Genomic DNA, 22,795 nt, shown 5'->3' on the forward strand with positions numbered 1-22,795 from the left:
CCAGCAACTTCAAAGGGTTAATTAATCACATGACCACTGCTTTTTTCCTTGCTACAGGTGGCTGAGCAGACTTGGCTTAGCAACAGTAGGATATGCAGAGAAAGAACAACGACTAAGACAAGACCAAGGTATAAGCCAACATAACAATTTTACTCAGTGATGTTGTGATTGTATTTTAAATGTTCACCATTATATTTTCAGTCCATAAAACTAGAAGATATAGGAGCAGAAGTGAGCTAATTGGCCCGAGTCCACTCTGCCATTCCATCATGAACAGATCCATTCTCCCACTCAGCACCACTCCCCTGCCTTCTCCCCATAATGTTTGAAACTCTGATTACGCAACCATTACAACACCAATGACCTAAGTTGGAGTCCCACGCTGACTGTAAGGAGTTTGTACATTCTCTTCGTGGGTTTTCTCCAGGTGCTCCAGTTTCCTCCCACTACTCAAAATGTACTGGGGTTGTAGGTCATTCAACTTTACTGTCTGCCTGTCCAGACATGCACATTAAAAAAAATTATTTTTAAAAAAAATTCACCAGAAGGTTTTCATCTCCATATATTAGAATCCAATTTCCTCTCCCTTGTTTAGAATCTCACTTCCCCCAGCCACACAGGACTCCATTCATTGTACTTCATTTATGGCCACTTACAGATTTCTAGTTTTCATCAGTCTACTATTTGTAATTGTTCATTTACTTTCCTAAGCTATTTCTGGAATTCTCTCCCTAAATCTTCCTGTGTTCCTCTCTTTTGAGGCACTTTGTGAAACTGATCTCACTTGGTCACCTGCCCTAATGTACTCTATAATGTGGCTTGGGGCTTATTCTGATTTACAAAGCACCTTGAGTTGTTTACTGTGATAAATGTGCTCTGAAAATGCAAATTGGCTTCATTATTGTTAATTTGTTTTCCCGTTTTAATTTGTTTTCCCGTTTTACTCGAGCCAATCCTATTCTGAACCAATTGTGAATAAAATTGAGTGGAACATGTGATATCTAGTCTGACCCAAGTTTCCTGGTAGATGGTTTAGATTAAAATGACTTTTCCAGAACTGATCTGAATTGTCCTTATGTTATGACCAAGATAGCCACTTCTATCAAATGGCAATTAAACATTTCCTTGTTTACAGGTTAGATAAAATTGAATTGAAGCTGGACAATAGGTTGTGCTCTTTTATGCTGCTTAAGATTAAAAAAAAACTCTGCACAGTGCAGTGTTTCTGTACATTTGGAGCTTCAATTTTGATGTGCAATTACAGATCTGATGTTGAAAGAGGTCATTAGTACCTATCTTTTTTATTATGATAGATTATTGGAGTGAAAGTGAACAAGATGATGCAGACACTCCATCAACACCCAAGCAAGAGAGTCCACCACCACCTTATGACACCTACCCTCGACCGCCTTCAGTGAGTCTTTTATTTGTTGTTTGATGTTGAAAAATAAACAATAAAATTTGCTGCTTCTGAAGATTTACTAGCTTGATGTCTGTCGATTGCAAGCCTGTGAGCTCATATCAGACACATCAAAGAAACATGGTTCATCAGTAAGAACAAAAAGTAGGAACAGTATGTTTAGACAAATGTTAGTTTATAATTACTGGCATCTTTTCTCTCGTTCAATCAAAATAAATAGCATTTAGATAACATATGGCACCTCATAGCCTGAGATTGTCTGATCACAGAAGCTAAGCAGGCTCAGGACTGGGGAGCACCAGGTGCTGCAGGTTTCTGTGAGGGGTGCTGGACAAAGTGGCAACTCTCTGTCTGCCTTGTGGTTGACAAAAGTTACAGAATTTTGTGTATGTTACATTATAAATATAGTATTATGTGACAATAATGGAACTTTTAAACTTTTACCTTAATATTTGCATATGAATTTAACTGGACTGTGTGGATTCAGTGAATAAAACGGAGCAAGCAGTTGTAAATAAAGTATATTTTGGTATATCTAAACCAAGATGCTTACTGCACAGCCATTATTTTAGACACTAATTTACTTTCCCTCACATGCTGAAAGATTCAGGAAAATTTCTTTTTTAAATTGATTACATTTATAAACTTTAAATCTTGTACATCTTAGCTCAAATAAGATTACATTACAAACCCATCAGTAACTTCAGTACTGCAATATTTTTTAACCTTCTTTATAAATGTTGTTTTTAAAGCATAGCATTCTGTCTTCATTTTGATCTCATTCCCTATTGTCTCCATGTTAATTGCATATTAATCCTTTGTGGAAGGAACTTGCACTCAGTCACAAATGTCAGTGTACACATGTGACTGAAGATAGTAGTTGCAGTCACTTTGCACGTTAATTTCAGCGGAGGAGATGTGTAGAAATGTGCAGTCATTTAATGTTTGGGGCTAAAGAAAATTTTCCCCATAATCCGTATGTTTTGCTGAGTTAAAATAATTGTAACTTTTTTTTACATTCCAAAATCCCTCTTATAGGTAAGAGTAATATGCTCTAACTTTTTTAAAAAACAAGAAACATTGGTATAGGACATGAAATCCCATCCAATTTATGTTGGAAAGTCTTGCTTTTTCCCCAATTTGTGATGTTCATTCTGTAATTCCAATTCCAACATTAAAGAACTGCACAAGTAGAAAGATATCTCCAAACACCAAGCAAAATGTATGTATTTGCAATAAAACTGATCATTGAATTTGGATGTAATGATAATCTTTATTGGTAAGTTTTAAAAATAGTTATCATGAAATATAGCTTTATTTTTAATAATTTGTTCTTTGTAAATCAAAATCCATATTTATATTTACTTTTAAGGTGAATTGTGCTAGCCCATATCTTGAACCTAAACATAGCAGACTGTCCTCAACGGAAACATCTCATTCTCATTCGTCCCATGAGGAATTCCGGCCAGAACCTTCAGGAGCTACAGAATCGCCTGCTCGTAAACTAGGGGCTTGGGAACGCAGGTCCTGGCAGGATCTAATAGAGACTCCACTGACCAGCTCAGGGCTGCACTATCTCCAAACTCTTCCTCTTGAGGATTCTGTGTTTTGCGAAACAGGCTTACCAACACCAGAACATCGGAGACAGTCAACTCTCCCGGCGCAGCGGTGCCAGATCCAGGATCATTATGGACCTTTCCCTTTAGCAGAGGGTGAACGATGGCCAGGGATCAACATTGGAGGGGGTAAACCACGCAGCTTTACACTACCTCGAGATGGTGGATTCAGTCATTCCTGTCAGAGTTCCTCGATCTGTCTCCCTGGAGCTCAAGCTGAATTCGTGCAGAAGCAAGAAATTGAAGAAGAAAAGCAAAAGGATAAAGGTAAAAAAAAATACACCATCATCAATAGTTCAACTTAAAACAAATGTGGTCTTGCAATTTCAATTTGATGTCCATTTTAACACTTGCAGGATTTAAAATGATATCAGTATCTATTGGAGTTAAGCAGTTAAAACAACAAATTCAGTATTAAATTCAATCTTTGGGCAGTAAAGAATCGAGAAGATGAAAGTTGAAGTTACTTAGCATAAAACCACCACCAGTGGATTATTTCCTCTGTAAAGAAAATTGTAAACACCTTCTTCAGTAAGAGGTTTAGACAGTTTATGACAGTTTAGCTGTCATAATTCAAAATGCTATGCATTTTCTGTGTAGTTTTATTCAGGTGCTGGTGTGGGGAAAACCAGACCACAGCAAGTCTGCAAAAATAATGACATCAGAATCTGGAAGGTAAACTAAACTCATCAAAATTACTTTATGAAATTAACCTCTTGAATGGTGAAGGCAAAAAAAAAACATTTAACAGTTAGTTTCAATATTCTGTCTGCAGTTGCAGAAGCCTTTAATTCTATTTTCTACATTACCCCAAACCTTTAAATTAAATTACCTGGAATGTTTATTCAATATTTTATGCTTTTTGAAAAGTTGGCTGAGTTGAAGTTGTCATGGAAATACAATGTTTTTAGTGAGTGGCTCTGTTTATCATAAATATTTAATTGTTAGAGCTGACAATTTTGAACTTGTAAAAACTGGGTAGCCAACTTCAGTACATAATCTCTATCCAGGATATAGTTCCTTTATCAATTCATTCCATTACAAAGTATTGTACCATATTCCTAATTTTGGCTGTTGTGTTCCATCCTTCATAAACTCAATTAAAATGCGTTGTGGGAGCTGTCAGCTTGTTACTAGGAGAGTGACAGAAGGACCAACTGCTGAATAATCTTTTTTAATGTAACTTCTTAAAGGGATCAGTTTCATAAAATTATAAAGAAACATGCTTTTTTTTAACATTTTATTGGTTTGCAATTATTTGATTTTTTTTTATAGAACTTATTTGAAACTGACAGCATTTTATTTCCACATTGACATTCGGTTAGCCATTAGGTATTTGGAAGAGTATTTTATTTGTTTTATTATATTATAGGAACATTGGAATGATTTGAAATGACCTGCGAGCAACAACTTATTAATTCAACTAAAATAAATGCCTCAAATTTTAATCAAACCTAAAATTTAACTTTTCAGAATTGATACTGATTAGTGTGCATTTTTTCATTCAATCTGTGACTGCCCAACAATTTTCTGTAAAGGTTAATTTCAAGTTAACATCTACTTGTTGTTTCTACAATTCTATTCCTTTTTGACATTTTCTAAAGCTCTTTCAAAAATCTGAAGGCAGTGATATGGCAGGTCCTGCAGAATTTTATCTCCACTTCAATTCTTTGACACAGACAAGTTTTTCCTGAATATGGAGAGAGAAAAGGCTGCCCCCTCTGGATCTGGGGCTTAGGAGCAAATGCCAAGAATAACTCAGTGGAGGCAAAGAGATGGTCGTCATCATTTCAGGTCAAGACCCTGCATTAGGACTGAGAGCATAGAGGGGGGAATAGCCCAGTATTCAGAGTGAAAGGTAGGAGTGAGACAGAGTAAAGTGAAAACTAGAACCAGATGGGAGGGGACATGGGGTGAAATGATAGGAAGATGCACAAAGCTGGGATGGGGTGGGGGGGGCGGGAAGAAAGTCAAGTGGGTGGTGTTTTCAAGCATTTCAGGTAACCTACACACCCCCCCTTCCTTTCCCACCATCAATAAATCATCTTACCTCTTGTTCACCATTTCCATTCCTTCCTCTGTCCATTACGTAGACTCATCAGCCTCTCCCATCTGGTTCCATCTGCCTCTCACCCACATTCCTATCCACCCTTTACCTGGATTTCTTCTCTCCTAGTTTATCATTCCTATCCTTCCCTATCCTCCGTCTGCCTATCATCCCTCCCTTACCTGGTTCCATCAATCATCTGCCAGCCTCTGTATCACCCCCCCCCCTCATTTCTATCTACTGACCACTTTCCCTCTGCATTCTTTGTCCCAAAACATTGACCATCCCTTTGCCTCCACAGATGCTGCTTGATTTGCTGAGTTCTAGCAGTTTGTTTTTTGTTCCTAAGTATGGTATCTTAATAGTTCTTCCTCTAGCAGTAGAACATAAGAGATAGGATAGAGTTGGTGTAGAGCAGAGGAAGCTACTGGAAAAATGACAGAAAAGGCAGAGGTAGGAGAAGATGATTGTCCGCTGGATCCTATACAGTATGATCAGTGACCAATTTGCATCCCTAAACCTTAGCAGTTGTCTGTGTTTACGTTGCCTTCATCGGAAATATTGTTACTAAAATCCGGCAACTGCTATAACTGCAGTTACAACCACAGAGTGGAGCAAGATAAATATGAATCTGAACTTTCATATAGCTCCTTTCAGATTGGGATTTAGCTGGTGGTGGAAGGGGTGCGGGTGGGGCCTTTGAACATAGAACATAGAACAATGCAGCACAGTACAGGCCCTTTGGCCCTCTCTGTTGTGCTGACCCATATATTCCTTTTAAAAAAAAACTAAACTCTCCCTACCCAATAACCTTCTATTTTCCTTTTATCCATGTGCCTGTCTAAGAGTCTCTTAAATGCCCCTGATGTTTCAGCCTCCACCATCACCCATGACAAAGGCATTCCAGGCACCCACAACTCTGTGTAAAAACTTACCCCTGATGTCTCCCCTAAACTTCCTTCCTTCACTTTGTACATATGTCCTCTGGTGTTGCCCATTCCTGCCCTGGAAAACAAGTGCTGGCTGTCCACCCTATCTATGCCTCTCATAATCTTGTAGACCTCTATCAAGTTTCCTCTCATCCTTCTACACTGCAAAGTGAAAAGTCGCAGCTCTGCTAACTTTGCCTCTTAAGACTTGTTTCCCAATCTAGGCAGCATCCTGGTAAATATCCTCTGCACCCTTTCCATAGCTTCCACTTTCCTTCCTATAATGAGGTGACCAGAACTGAATACATCTTACCAAAGATTTGTAGAGTTGTAACATGGCCTCTCTACTCCTAAAATCAATCCCCCTATTAATGAATCCCAGTATCCAGTAAGCCTTATTAACTATCCTATCAACCTGTACAGCAACCCTGAGGGATGCATGGATTTGGTCCACAAGGTCCCTCTGTTCATCCACACTCTTAGGCAATTGACCATTAACTCTGTATTCAGCCTTCTGGTTTGTCCTTCCAAAATGCATCACCTCACTTTATCCAGATTGAACTCCATCTGCCATTCTTCTGCCCAACTCTTCATCCTGTCTATATCCTGTAATCTTTGACTGCCCTCAGCTCCAGCCACAGCTCCTCCAACATTTGTGTCATCTGCAAACTTACTAACCCATCCTTCCACCTTTTCATCCAGATCATTTATAAAAATCACAAAAAGAAGGAGTCCCAGAACTGATCCCTGTGGTACTCCATTAGTCACCAACTTCCAGGCAGAATACTTTCCTTCCACTACTACTCTCTGCTTTCTTCCTGCAAGTCAATTTTTTATCCACATAGTTAAGGTTCCACTGATCCCATCCCTCATGAATCTCTTATGGGAGACATTGTCAAATGCTTTGTTAAAATTCATGTAGACCACAATTACCACCTTATCCTCATCAATTTATTTTGTTACCTCCTCCAAAAACTCAATTAGATTCATGAGGCATGATCTTCCCTTCATAAAGTCATGCTGACTATCCTTGAGTAGTCTTTACTTCTCCAAATGCTCTTAGATCCTATACTTAAAATCCTCTCCAATAGCTTGCACACCACTGATGTAAGACTCACTGGTCTATAATTCCCAAGATTCTCTCTATTACCTTTTTTAAACAAAGGAACTATGTTTGCATTCTCCAATCCTCCGGAACCTTCCCTGCAGCCAAAGAGCTATCTCTTCCCTCGCTTCCCACAGCATCCTGGGGTATATTGCGTCTGACCTCAGGGGCTTATCAATCTTGATGTTTTTAAGAAGATCCATTATTTCCACTTTCCTTAATCTCCATATTGTCTAGTGCACAGGCCTGTTCAATTTCCACCTCACCGTGATCAAGGTCCTTTTATCTTGTTTATATTGATGCAAAGTATTCATTTAAGAACATTTCTCCCCCCCCAACCACCTGCCTCCAGGCACATGTTGCCTCGCTTATCCTTTAGCAGTACCACCTTCATTCTCGTCATCCTTCTACTGTTCACGTATGCAGAGAACACCTTGGGGTCCTCCTTAATTCTACATGCTAAAGCCTTCTCATGCCCCCTTCAAGCTCTCTTAAGTTCTTTCTTGAGCTCCTTCCCGACTACCATATACTTCTCATGAACCCTTCCTGTTACCTGTTTCCTGTATCTAATATCTGCTTCCTTCTTGCTCTTGACTACTTGCTTGACCTGTTTCATCAGCTACGGTTCCCTTTTCCTACCATCTTTTCCTTGTCCTAGGAGGACAAACAAATCTTGAACCCTGCACAAGTGGTTCCTAAACTTCCTCCACATTACTTCTGTGCTTTCATCCTTAAAAATCTGTTTCAAATTTATTCTCACTAGTTCCTGCCTCATCCCTTCATATTTAGCCCTTCCCCAGTTAAGCACTTTCCCAGGTTGACTGTTTTTATCCTTCTCCATGGCTATGTTGAAACTAAGGGAGTTGTGATCACTCTCACCAAAATACTTCCCCCACCGAGAGGTCCGCCACCTGACCAGTTTCATTCCCCAGAACCAGATCCACTTCTAACAAATTCAGCCCCATCTTTCCCTCTTGCAGTCAGTAGGTGCCAGTCAATATTAGGGAAGTTGAAATCACCCATAACTACAACCCTGTATTTCCCACACTATTCCAAAATCTGCTTGCTTATCTACTCCTCAGAATCCTGAGGGCTTTTTGGGGGCCTATGGACTATTCCCAACACAGTGATACCTCCCTTCCTATTTCTGACTTCCACCCACACTGACTCAGTAGATACTCCCTCTGCAACATCCAACCTTTCAATAGCTGTGACACTATCCCTGACCAGTAATGCTACTCTCCCCGTCTTTTCTACATCCCATCCTATTCTTTTTTTACAACACCTAAACCCAGGTACCTGCATCATCCAATCTTGCCACTCCTTCAGCCAAGTTTCAATAATGGCCACAACATCATAGTTCCACATACTGATTCATGTTCTAAGTTCATCCCCTTTATTCCTAATACTCCTAGTATAGATACATTTCAACCCCTTTAACTGGCTAGCTTTGTGTTTTGTCCCCTGCCTGTCCTTCCTTACCAGCTCAGAGCACATAGTATCATACTCCTATCTTTGGACTCACATTCCACCCCCTTGCCAAGCTAATTTAAACCTTCCCCAACAGCTCTAGCAAACTTGCCCGCCAGGATATTGGTCCCCCTCCAGTACAGGTCAGACCTTGCCCAGAAGAGATCCCAATGATCCATGAATCTGAACCCCTGCCCCTTGCACCAACTCTTCAGCCATTCATTCATCTGCCACAACCTCCTGTTTCTATCCTCTCTGGCATGTGGCACAGGCAGCAATCCTGAGATTACCACTCTTGAAGTCCTGATTTTTAACTTCCTTTATATTCCCTCTTCAGGACCTCATCCCTACTCTTATCTATAGCCATTTTCAGGTGGCCAGAATACCCCAACATAAAGCCGCCTAAAATACCTGAATGCGGCGATTGGGAGGCCACCTGAAAGCGGAGAACCCTGACCCAAGGAGTATTTACCCAACCCTCCTCGGGTAGGTGTATTCTCTGCTTCCGAGCACTCCCCCTAGGCACCTGAAAACAGGCGGGACTACGGCCGCAATTGACAGGAGCCGGCGTTTGCTTCGTGGCACCTCTCCCCGCTGCGGACCTTACAGGTGCCAGAACAGCGCCTTCAGTGCTGCCACCTAAATTTCGCTTCGCACACACCTGCAGCCAGCTCCAGAGCTGCATTCTCACAGCCATTCCACCTGAAAGCGGCTATTGTTATTGGTCCCTACATGGACCATGACATCCAGCTACTCGCCCTCCCTCTCCAGAATGCTATGAACTCGATCAGAGACATCCCAGACCCTAGCACCTGGGAGGCAACATACCATCCGGGAGCCTCAATCTCATTCACAGAACCTCCTATCCACTTGTCTAACCAACGAGCCCCCAATCTCCATCGCTCTCCTCCTCTCCCCCCTTCCCTTCTGAGCCAGGGGGCCAGCCTCTATGCCCGAGACGTGGCCATCTCGGCTTGTCCCAGGTAGGTTGTCACCCCAACAATATCTACAACAGTATACTTGTTGAGGGAAACAACTGCAGAAGTGCTCTGCACTGTCTGCCTCTTCCCCTTCCCTCTCCTGACAGTCACCCAGTTGCCTGTCTCCTGACTTTTAGGGGTGACTGCCTCCCTGAAACTCCTTTGGTAGAGAGAAGGGAAAAACCAAGGGGAAGACTTAAAGTTGAGAAGAGTTGTTTAATCGAGAGGTCTGGTGAAGCAGGAAAGTGGACCTGTGCCTATTTCCTGGAACCAACGGTGCTTACTTTGCTTTGACCAACAGGTTTTCTGATACATGAGAATCTTGGCTGTTTGAAGTTCATTATAAATGGTTGATTATGAAGCATGCTGCTCCTTTTAATATTAAAATATACATCCCACATTGAGTGCAAAATTATCAACCCCCACCCTCCTGTCTAATCTTCACTCAGACCAGGGTGGATCAGAGGCTGGATTTCATTTTTATCTTTGTAATTTGAAATTCTCTCCCTTTCCTTCCCCCTACCCCAAAGCTCAAATTCCTATTATGTTACCCAATTTCCTCAAACTGGTATAGTCAGTTAATGCGGCTTTAGCTGAAGAGACTGGGTATATCCTTATATTCTGTTATAATTCTGTGTGTTTAAATTTAATTTTTTTTAAAAATAAATTTAATGAAAACAAGTCACCATCAATTCCCAAGGCTAATTTATTTCTTGGTTAATCTCTTATTTCCAGTTCAAACAATTATTTTACTCTCTCATGCACTTAAAGTAAAGGGTTTCTCATTTGACCCTTCTATCTCCAGCCTAATTCAACCTGCTGGAAACAGATAAGAGTTTTCAATAGAATCTCCACTGGATTAATTGCCCTCAGAATATTAATGTTCTAATATGCATCACTGGGGCAGGATCATTTTCCAGTTTGCACCTGGTGGTTGCACTTGGCTGTGCATGTTTCTGATGAGTTTTGTTGCAGTGTAACTGTTAATGGTAAGGACGAAGGGGCAGTCAGGGCCATGCTTACACCATAGTGTATCTCACTAATGGATGAGGTAAAAGGACTGAGAAAGAAAGACCAATAAGTTAAATCAAGTCACCCAGCATTTTGTGAACCTTTGGAATTCTGCACCCATAAGGATGGTGAAGTGTATTCAAGGCAAGGAGTGATAGATTTTTAGATGAGGGACTAGATCAGGAAAGTGGTGCTGATGTTTAAGACCTATCGTGATCTCATTGGAAAGCACAGCAGGCATAAGGGGCCAAGTAGCCCACTCCTGCTTCTATTAATTAAACCCAAAGGACAATTAGAGGGAAGGATTTGATTGAGAGAAAAAAATGGCAGAAAGGAAAAGCTGCATCACAAAAAAATAAATATATAAAAGATGACATTTTTAATATCTGAAAAGTCCAATTTATGTCCTGAAAGTGCAAAACTCCACCAAGTACAAACAAATTGGTACAGGAGGAAAAATATACGAATAATTTCTCTTGAATGGTGTTTTTTTTCTCTTGGAACTTTTTTTTACAGTGTGTTCAAATCAATTTAAAAATAATATACAATCTAACAATAAGTATGCCATCTTCAATACAAAGGGCAGATTGATTGTCAGGTTGTTGAGATACTCCTCTCACAAAGTACCTCTTTGTTCCCTTGCTGGCTAAAATGCATGTTAATAAATCTCTGGGTGATGATGGTACTTTTAGTTTTACTCCAGTAAATCTGTTTGTCCATAATTTCTCCCCTTTTATCACTGATGACTTTCTTCAGGATATAATTCCATGATCACCTGTAGCCTTCTTTACTTCATTTAGCCCCAAGTTCTGAAGGATCTTATTACTTCTGAGAGTTTTGACACTTGGTATCTGTATTCTTGTTTAGCATCCACCTTCATGTTCTTCTTCTCACTAAAACAATAGACCTATGCATTGGAGACACAATGGTATTGAATACTCAGTGAATGTAGTCAAAGATTCCTTAAACTATTTGCAGGAATATACTATATATCAACGTGCATAGTTGCATGTTTTGTAATGTTTACAAAAGTAAGATTAGTGATCTAACAGTAACTGATATTTCCACATGATAGCATTGGTAGAAATTATTTCACAATCCTTGTGGACACAAATTCATACCTCCACATTGAGGAAACCCTTCCTTTCCTTGCTGGCATGACTATTGTAATAAATGGGATAAACTCAAAATAGATATTCCAGATCAAAATTGGGCATAACAAATCATCAACACAGCAGAAATATACTCTGCCTTAATCTGTAAACCTCTTGGTACAGAAATATACTCTGCTTTGACCTTCATTTCAATCAAACTTGGTTCATTGAAGAACATTGAAAGATATGTGGGACTAGCAACAGGGTGACAATGAGCTAGTGAGGCTGTAGCATAGGGCTACATATGAATGCTCAGTACCAAAACACAGTGTGCAGTGCACAGCACAGATTGATCTAACAACTGTCAGATCAGATCAAAGTTAGGCACCATTCGTCAGGAATGGTGATGGCTCCAAAAATTTTCCCATTCCTTAATGATGGTAGGATCCAACCTGTGAATATGAAAATTAAAGCTAAAACATCTGAATCTTGTTCAGCAAGAAGTGGCATATGGCTGGTGCAGAAACTATATCCCTAGATTGACAAGTTTACTGGAGTTCTTTGATGATATACTGAGCTCATTGGGTGGATATTGAAACTTGAATTTCCAGAAGATATTTAGTAAGATGCCAAAGCAAAAACTTAATCATAAGATAAGAATGAATGGAGTTGGAATAATGGATGAGCAAGATAAGAGGATTGGTTAACCAATAGAGAGCAGAGCATTCGGATAAATGGGTGTTTCTCTCGTTTGCAAACAGTGGTGAGTAGAGTGCTACAGGGGTCGACGCTGGACTTGCAACTGTTCCCAATGGTTTGGAAGCGGGAACTGAGTGTAGCATATCTAACTTTGCTGATTACACTAAATTGAGTGTTCAGAGAGATATAGATCAGGTAAGTGAGTGGGCACAGGTTTGGGAGATGAACTATAATGTTGCAGGTAATCAAGAAGGCAAATGGAATTTTGGCCTTCATTGCTAGAGGGATCGAATTTAAGAGCAGAGGTTCTTCTACAACTGTTCAGGGCACTGACTTTGGTGGTAGTGAAGGTAGTTAATCCATGATTAGATTGACTCACCTGAAACTATACTCACTGGGATTCAAAAGAATGAGAGGGAATCTGATAGAAACATATAAAATTATGCAAAGGGATAGATAAAATAGAGAAAATAAATGTAGTTTCCACCAGTAAGTGAGATTCGACCTAGCCTCAAGATTCAGGTGAGTAGATTGGGGACAGTGCTGAGGAGGAACTGCTTTGCCAAGTAGCAAATCTGTGGAAAGAAATAGAGGTTGTTTTTTAAATATATTTAAGATGTAGTTTGATAGGTTTTGCAAAATAAGGGAATTGAGCATCATAGGGAAAAGGTGGGTAGGTGGAGCTGTCCATGCCAGATCAGACATGGCTGAGCAGGTTTGATGGGCCAGATGGCCTATTTTTCTATTTCTTGTATTCGTATGTTCTTCCTCATCCATTTAATTCAAAGGATGCACAATCCAATCAAGATGCCCCTCCAACCTCCCCAAGTCCTAAAATGTTGTCTTTCCATAGATGCATCTTACCCTGCTAAGTTTTTCCAGCATTTTCTTTTGTCCGTGCCACCAATTTTTTTTCCCCAATTAACCTACACCCCCAGTACATTTTTGAATGGTGGGAGGAAACCGGAGCTCCCAGAGAAAATCCATGCAGACACGGGGAGAACATACAAACTTCTTACGGACAATGCTAAATTCGAACTCAAGTCTGGTCCCAATCACTGGTGCTGTAAAGGCATTGCACTAACTGCTATGCCAACTGTGTTGTGACTCCCAGTACAATAACCAAGCTTTCAAAATAGCTGTTCACCCTGAGAATCTAAAAATATCATTCATTGTTTTTCAAATACTCATAATGCATGAGGTTGCATCATTTAAAATTCCTATTCTCAGGTTGATTATTACTGAAAAGATGCAAGCAATTTGCTTGTATATCTGAAAAAGATACGGGCCTTCCTGGGATATATTGACATTGTAGAACACAAGTTGTGGTAGACATTTTGGCTATTTTCCCTTGCTCTGACTTGTTGCCTGTTTTAAACAATTTTGAGATGAAGGGAGAAATACAAAATATACTTGTTTATTGTTCTCTGTCATGGTCTGATAATTTCAATCTAATTTAATTTAGACATACAACATGGTAACGGGCCATTTCAAATCACAAGTCCGCGCCGATCAATAGACAATAGGAGCTGGAGTAGGCCATTTGGCCCGTCGGGCCAGCACCGCCATTTTAGATCATGGCTGATCATTACCATCAGTACCCCTTTCCAGCCTTATCCCCATAACCCTTAACTCCGTTACCCACAAGAGTCCTATCTAACTCTCTTTTGAACATAGTCAGCGAATCCGCCTCTACCACCCTCTGTGGCAGAGCATTCCACAGATTCACACTTCTCTGGGTAAAAAAATGCTTTCTCATCTCCGTCCTAAAGGGCCTACCCTGTATTCTTAAACTATGCCCTCTAGTCCTCGTCTCCCCCATCATTGGGAACAAGTAATCAGACTTCACCTTGTCTATGCCCCTGATGATTTTGTATACCTCAATCATGTCCCCCCTCATCCTTCTAAACTCCAATGGATACAAGTCCAATTTTTCTAGCCTTGCTGCATATGACAATCCTGCCATGCCTGGAACTAACCTTGTAAATCTGCGCTGCACACCCTCTATAGCTAGTATGTCCTTCCTCAAGTTTGGAGACCAGAACTGGACACAATACTCCAGGTGGGGTCTCACCAGGGCCCTGTATAACTGCAGAAGGGCGTCTCTGTTCCTATACTCCAATCCCCTCTTTATGAAAGCCAACATTCCACTTGCCTTCTTCACAGCTTTCTGAACCTGCATGCTAGCCTTCAGTGACCGGTGAACAAGTACACCCAGATCCATTTGCACTTCCCCACTCCCTAGCTTGTCTCCATTTAAATAATACTCAGTTTCCTATTACTTCCCCCAAAATGAATAACCTCACATTTGTTCACATTGAAATTCATCTTCCATTTAGCCGCCCACTCCTCCAGCCTGTCCAAGTCCCTCTGCATTTTCCTTACATCCTCCTCACACAATTCACCCCCAATTAACCTTCACCCCCGGTACATTTCAAACAGTGGAAGGAAACCAGAGACCCCAGGGAAAACCCATGCAGACACAGAGAGAACGTACAAACACTTTACAGACAGCATGGGATCCAAATCCCGGTCCCAATCACTGGCTTTGTAAAGGGATTGCACTAACCTCTACATCAACAGTGTTGCATGTACAATAATGAAAATTTGCAAAACTCCAGCAAACAAGAACAACATTCATATTTTATGTTTATGTTTGTTAAATTATTGAAAAACTGGTGAGGTACAAATTTACATCACTTAATGTTATTCTAAAAAAGAAATGGAAGCATCTGCTTCAAAGTTGTTTTAAATAATATCAATACAAAATCAATATTACAGCTTGGTCCTTAATTTGCCCGGAAGAACATTAGTTGAATTTAAAATAGTGATTGATGTTAAATGGAATAATGGATGACACAATAATGTAAGACACATTCATGAGCAATTCTTCAAGGAATGTTGCAACAAATATTTGATGCACTTGGAGTGTGTGGAGAGCAAAATTGATCATGTTTGAATAAACACATTGACAAGAATCCACACAGTCTCATCACAGTCTAATGGCAAGAAAGGCTTTGATTAATGTTTTGTTTACTTCCCCCAATGTAGATGGTGCAATGAGGGTGGTGATAATGGTGAGGGACAGGGGTGAATTGGAGCTTGGGGTGGATTTCCTATGTCATCATTCATCAGAAGCCAGTGAAATAGAGATTACTGATGCTTTAAAGCAGTCATTTTCAAACTTTTTCTTTTCACTCACATCCCACTTTCAGTAATCCCTATGCCATAGGTGCTCTGTAATTAGTAAGGGATTGCTGAAGGTGGGATGTGAGTGGAAAGAAAAAGTTTGAAAACCACTATTTTAATCGTACCTCGTTGACTTGTGCACGGTTTCATTTTCCTCAAGCAAAATATTTTAGTAACAATTGGATCTAGAGCAGTGGTTCTCAACCTTTTTTCCCCCCACTCACATACCACTTTAAGTAACTTTAATGACAGAGCACCTACAGCATAGGGATTACTTAAGGTGGTATGTGAGTGGAAAGAAAATGTTTGAAAGCCTCTGTCTTAAAGGAAATGAATGATCAGAAGATAAATTACTGACTTTTTTTTTCACTCAGACAGGTAGGAAAATGTGTAATAACATCTTATAGCATCTTTGAACCATAGAAATGTACAGCCCAGAAACAGATCCTTTTCGCTCAACTGGCCCATTGTCAATGTTGGTACCTATGAACATGAATCCTATTACATTTGTATCATTCTACACCTTTCCAACCCAAGTATCTATACAATCATTTTTAAACCTCGTAATTGTACCTTCCTTCTCCACCTCCCTTGTCAGCTCTTTTCATATAACTAATGCCCTCAGGGTGAAAAATATGCTCCACAGATCTTGTTTACATTTCTCTCCTCTAACTTTTAGCCTATGCCCTCTAGTTCTTTACTCCCCATCTCTTAGAATAAGATTCTGACAATATAACCTTTCTCTGTCACTCATAATTTTATAAGCCTTTATGAAGTCACCTGTATGCCAGTTAGATTAAACCCATCCTATCTGACCTCTCTTTACCACTACAAGCTTGTATTCTGAGCAGCATTGCTGTGAATCTCTTTTTCATTTACTCTATTGTAGCATATCATTCCTGTGATAAGGTGACCAGAACTCTACACAGTACTGCAAGTTCAGTCAAACCAATGTTGTTTTACAACTACAAAATGACATCCCAACTCTTATACTCAATGCCTCTCAACCACGTCTGGTACTCAGCTACGGCTAACATGAAAGTAAAAATCTCTTTCAGAGCTCCAAAAATATCCCCTCTTGTTTCCCTCCTTCCATATACAGACGTACCCCAGAATATCAGCATATCCTTCCTTTAAAGTTCCAGCATCTATGGTCTTCTCCCTGGTGAATATGAATGAGGAGTAAAACATGAAAGTCTTCAGTCTCCATGACTGGAGCAAAAACAGAATGCTGGAGAAACTCAGCAGGACTAACAGCGTACTTTATATAGCAAAGATAAAGTTACATAACCAGTTTCAGGCTTGAGCCCTTCATCAAGGTATGAGCAAAATGTAGGCAGGCACCTGAATAAAATGGTGGGTGGGGGAGGGCAGGACAGGGGGAGGAGTGTTGGCTTATAGGACTGTGGATGGGTGGATGAGGAAGTGAGGGCACAACAGCAAACAAAGGGGGGGGGGATTGTTCTGTGGAAGGGGTTGGAGAACAGGAGGAAAGCAGACAGAGGGATAGGGTACAGAGGGAGAACAGGGTGGTCTGGAAGAAACCAGAGGTCAGTTGAAGTATGCCCAGATGGAATATTAGATGTTGCTCCTCCAATTTACAAGTGACCTTAGTTTGTCAGTGCAAGAGGCCATGTTAGCACAGCAGTGAGACGCAGAATTGAAATAGTTGGCGACTGGGAGATCCCTGTCATTGATACAGACAGAGCCAAGATGCTCAATGAAGCAATCTCTTAGTCGGCATCCGGGTCCCTCTGATGTAGAAGAGGCCACAGTGGGAGCACCAGATGCAGTGGATGACTCCTGCATATTCACAAATGAAGTATTACTTCACATGGAAGGACTGTTTTGCAACCATGAATGGTGGTGAGGCTGCAAGTGTGGCACTTTCTTCAGTCACATGGGAGGTGCCAAGGGGGCGATTAGTGGATGAGGGTGTCATGGAAGGAGCAGTCTCTATGGAAAACAGAGAGGGGAAGATATGCCTGGTGGTAGGATCATGTTGTAGCTGACAGAATTTGCAGAGGATAATATGTTGGATGTGAAGGTTGGTAGGGTGGTAATTGAGGGCAAGGGTAATCCTGTTTTTGCTGCATCAAGGGGGAGAGGGAGCCAGGACAGATGAGCAGAAAATGGAGGAGGTGTTGGTAAGGCCTGAGTTGATGGTGGTAGAGGGGAAGCCACGTTTTTGAAGAAGGACATCTTGGATGACTTGGATGCAGATATAACAAAGAAAGAGGAATTGAGAGAAAGGAATAGAATCCTTACAGAGGACTGCATGTGAAGTGTAGTCGGTTGTAGGAGTTGATATATTTATAAAAAACGTCTGCAAAAAGATTGTCTCCCAAGAAGGAGGCAGAGAGATCAAGAAAGGGGAGAGTGTTGCTGAGATTTGAGGTCAGTGCGAAAGTTAGCAGCAAAGTGAATAAAATTAATGAGCTCATTGTGGGGGCATGAGGCAGCACCAATGTAGTAGAGGAAAAGTTGAGGGACATTGTCTTTGTAGACTTGCAGCATAGATTGCTCCACAAAGCCAACAAAAAGTCAGGCATAGCTGGGATCCATGCAGGTTACCCATGGCTACTCCTTTGACTTGAAGAATGTGGGATGAGTCAAAGGAGAAGTTATTGAGAGTGTGAATAAGTTCTGCCAGGCAGAGGAGGGTGATGGTGGTGGAGGGGGATTGGTTGGACGTCCATATTGAAAATGAGGTAGTCAAGTTCATGGAATTAGAAGTTATTGAAAAGATAGAAAGCATATCAAGTCAAGTTTCTTGTCATCTGATTGTACAAGTACAACCTGACAAAAAAGCATCCTGTGGTCCTTGGTGCAAAACATGCAGACACACAACCAGACATAATGCACATACAGACAACTAATACATATGCAGGACATCTTGAATTGTATTTTATCTATTAAAACAAACAAATAAATATTGCTTTGTACAAATGAGAGTCACAGATGGTTATTGCGAGCAGTTCCTTTGGACATTCAGCATTCTCACTTGACTATGGGAAGAAGCTGTTCCTCAGCCTGGTGGTGCTGGCTCTGATCCTCCTGTATCTCTTCCCCGATGGGAGCAGCTGAAAGATGCTGTTTGCAGGGTGGAAGGGGTCCTCAATGATTTTGTGCACCCTCTTTAAACAATGATCATGGTAGATCATATCAATATGGGGGAGGGAGACTCCAGTGATCCTCTCTGTCACTCTTATGGTCCAGTGGATTGACCTCTGATCCATTTCTCTGCAGCAACCGTACCGCACTGTGATGCAGCCGGCCAAGACACTCTTGGAAGAGCTCCTATAGAAGGTTGTCATAATGGTGGCTGGTAGCCTTGCCCGCTTCAGTCTTCTCAGGAAAGCATTTGCTGTTGCACCTTCCTGACAAGTGAGGAGATGTTAAGTGTCCACGATAGGTCACTAGATATGTGAACTCCAAGGACTTTGATGCTCTCCACTCTCTCTACTTCAGAGTTGTTGATTTGTAGTGGAGGGTGGTCATTCCTGGTCCTCCTGAAGTCCATGACCATCTCCTTCATCTTCTCTACATTGAGACTCAGGTTGTTATTCTTGTATCATTTCAAAAGATTGTCCACCTCTTCACTCGTGTGTGACTCATCCTTGTGCTGATGATGTCAACTACTGTTGTGTCATCTGCTTATGAGATATTGCAGAGGTATGTAGGGAGGTACTGGACCAGAGGGAAAAAAATTGAGTCAAGGTAAGATGATACTAGTTTGCCAGGTAAGAGCATGCAGAAATTGAACGGTTGAGTTTGTATATCTTGGGAATGAGGTAGAACTGGGCAGTGCGGGGATGGGAAACAATGAGGTTGGAGGCTGTGGGAGGAAGATGACCAGAGGTGATGAGGTTAGAGTTGGTATGTGAGATGGGGTCCTGTTAAAGGGGTAAGTAAAAGAGGTGTCTGAGAGCTGTCATCTGGCCTCAGCAAGGAAGAGCTCAGTGCACCAGTCTACAACAGCGCCATCCTTGTCCGCAGGTTTCATAGTGAGGTAGGGATTGCTGCGGAGAGAATGAAGGACAGAGCGTTTAGAGGGGGGTGAGATTAGAATAAGTGAGGGAAGTGGGGAAGTTGAGATGATTGAGATGGCAGCAGTTGGAAATATAAATGTCCAGAGCAGGTAGCTGGCCAGGACAGGGTATCCAAGAGGAAGAAAAAGGCTTAAGGTGGGAAAATGGGTCTTCAATGGGTGGTGGAGAATCATAGTGGAAGAAGTTGGCACAGAGACAATGGAAGAGAAGTTTAGCATCATGACGTGAATGGAACCCATTAAGATGTGGGCAAAGGGGGACAAAGTTGAGGCTTCAACTGTAGATAGAGCATTCCGTCTGAGAGGGGAAGGTCAGAGGAGATGGTAATGACCTACCAGGGGTCAGAGAGGGAGTCAGTATGGAGGAGTAGGGGGATCGGTGGGGAAGTGGAGGGTTGGGAAAGTCAGGGGGGGGGGATGTGGTAGGTAGGGGTGGTCAGTGTGTGGAGGTTCAAATGGGAATACCAATGAAATATTTATTTGGGATATCCACAACTCAAAGAAAATACAGTCAGGATTATTTCTAAGGTTGATTTCCCCATTTTAAGCTAAAATAATTTTGTACCAGGCTTTTACCATTTTCTGGTTTTGGCCCTTCCTAATTATAATATTCTACTTCAATGTTATAATTAGGAAGGGCTAAAAACAGAGCTTAAAGTGCTCTCCATCATTCTCTGCATCCCCATCTAATATTCTTTTGCATTCCTCAAATTTGCAGTCACTTCTCCTGAACTGTTAACATGCAGTATTGATTGTTGGGTGATATATGAAGAACAGTCTGATTGTTTCTCTGGTGTAACGGATAGCAGTGATGCTGGTGTTCACTGATATAAATAACAAAAGATACTGGTCCCTGCAGTCAATAACATGAAGATAAAACAGAGCAACATTATAGTCTTTTTATTGTTATGATAATTTGGCAGTCAACTATTTCCATAGATAGAATTTAACCGGAATTTTATTCCGTGATAATTGCTTCTCATTCATTCTTTCAACTGAGCTTTGCTCCTTCACTTCCCAGATTCAGGGAACAGAGAACTGGAGCGTGTGTAGGCCACTTGGTCGGTCCTTCAGGCCATTTTGTCATTCAATAAGATCATGGTAGACAACAAATTTTTTCAATAGGTTTAGTTCCTGAAAATAAATTGAGGATTATAAATAGAGAACCTCCAGTTGAACACAAAGATAATTTCAGATAGGAAAATGGAGAAATATTAAATTAACTTTTACTTAATTTAGCATGTTCAATCGCATCATGACACTGACAAATTGCATTAGTTCAACTGATCTAAAAATATCTTGCCACTGATTTTCAATTGTACTTAGCATCTGATGCCTCTTGTGTCAGTGTCCAACGATGGTCGGCCAGTATTGATGGATTCCAGTTGCCCTGATACCACTTTTCCATGGTCACACTGTCCTGATGAAACCTTTTACCGTGTTCGTCACTAAGCCTTTTCACACCTCTGGCGAGTGGTGGACCTACTTGGACCCAGATGAAATTCCCAGGAAGGCAGAACCTTCTAATTTTCTCTCCCAGCAATTTAGTGAGGGTCCCAGCCAGCAATGACATGTTGCACACACACAAGAGTAAGAGTAAGTTGTCCACTCCCTGGCCGTCCGTCGCCCCCCCCCCCCCCTTCACCACATACATCATAGTAACAGGCCATTTCGGCCCACGGGTCTGTGCTGCCAAATTTACACCCCATTAACCTTCACCCTCCTGGCACATTTTAAACGATGGGAGAAAACTGGAGCCCCTGGAAAAAATCCACACAGACACGGGGAGAACATACAAACTCCTTATAGGCAGCACGAAATTCAAACCCCTGTCCATTCCCGATCACTGGTGCTGTAAACGTTTTGCCAACCGTGCTGCCATATCTCCTGAATTCTGCATTGCCATCTGCCTGTGGTACTTTTGGCAATAATCACCAGACTGAAATAGAAAGAACAAAATTGAGTGGACCAAATCTGACATGGAAATTTGCTCCCGTCCACCTTTCAAACTTTACTTCCCAAACATCTGGGAAGAACTGTCTCTAAAGACCAGAAGAAACAACATCTTAACAGAATTGGCTTAACAGATAAAATGAATGCTCCCTCACAATCCTTGGGTACCCTGGTGGGACTGACCCCCAAAGACGGCAGCACAATGAAAGGAGAAAGGAGGGAGTAGCCATGAGAGCCTGCTAAATTGGCTTGAGGACCCCCCCCCCCCAAGAACTATCATTGCATCAGATCAAACCTAGAAGGAAGTCACCTGCTCACTTACAGCTCTCATCATCATATGCTGAAGAATCAGTTCTCCACTAATAGTAGAGAGGGTAGAGAATGAGCTCTTGGCGGGTGACTTCAATATTCATCACCAAATGCTGCTCTATCACACCACACTCAGCTGAGCTGGACTTCCAGATTGGCTCTGCAGCACTTAGTGACAACCAATACAAGAGTAAATATCTACTTGACCTCACCTTCACCAACCTATCTCTGGAATCCATCTGTAAAGAAAGGGTGTTGGTGGATCTGGTCAGCATGTAGAAACAAGATCATATCTTCAAACCAAGGACACCTTGTGCTCTACTACAATTGGATCTGATAGCTTAATATTGATGCCCAGGCCAGCATGCAAGTCCTAAAAACTAGATGGCATGCAATAATATTCCCTGGAATCTACCTGAGTGCCATTCCATCACAGAAGCCCCAATTCAGCATATTCATTTCACTCTGTGCAAAATAAAGGAACAACTGAGGGCAAGGGCTATGCTTAGGTAGGTGTGAGTGCCCTGTGAGCAGAGATTAAACAGACTGGATCTAGTTTAGAAGAATTACAGATAGTCTGATTGAAATAGGCAAAATTCATGTGTCAGGGTAAATACAGATATTATGTTTTTCATAGCTCGGGCATCTCGAACCAGGTGTCACAGTCATTATTAGGGTATTACACATCCAAGACATGGGTATAAAGCAGTTTCTTCACACAGGAAGTAGTGAATCTTTATTCTCTATCCACATTTACTGAGTATATTCATAACAAATTTTTGATTATCAAAGAATGTGGGGTTGGTGCAGAAAAAATAGTGGGATAAAAGAAAAGCCATGATCTTATTGAACGTTGGACCAAGTGAAAGGGGCCATTTAATGTACTTCATCTGCTTTTCTTCCTCAGGTTCTTATGTCACTC

The 22,795-nt window shown here is 41.2% G+C and overlaps 1 protein-coding gene across 8 annotated transcripts in view; it reads left to right on the forward strand.

Annotated features, from left to right (window-relative positions):
* Nucleotides 1–22,795, forward strand: part of cnksr2a (connector enhancer of kinase suppressor of Ras 2a) — a 489,894-nt gene that overhangs the window by 420,548 nt on the left and 46,551 nt on the right. For all 8 annotated transcript variants that reach the window (XM_069889984.1, XM_069889985.1, XM_069889987.1 and 5 more), the window contains 3 exons: nucleotides 58–128; nucleotides 1,314–1,414; nucleotides 2,793–3,303. In XM_069889984.1, coding sequence (XP_069746085.1) covers nucleotides 58–128; nucleotides 1,314–1,414; nucleotides 2,793–3,303 — 683 coding nt within the window. The remainder of the gene's footprint in view (nucleotides 1–57; nucleotides 129–1,313; nucleotides 1,415–2,792; nucleotides 3,304–22,795) is intronic.

Source organism: Narcine bancroftii, chromosome 7 (genome assembly GCF_036971445.1).
Source record: "Narcine bancroftii isolate sNarBan1 chromosome 7, sNarBan1.hap1, whole genome shotgun sequence".
NCBI lineage: Eukaryota > Metazoa > Chordata > Chondrichthyes > Torpediniformes > Narcinidae > Narcine > Narcine bancroftii.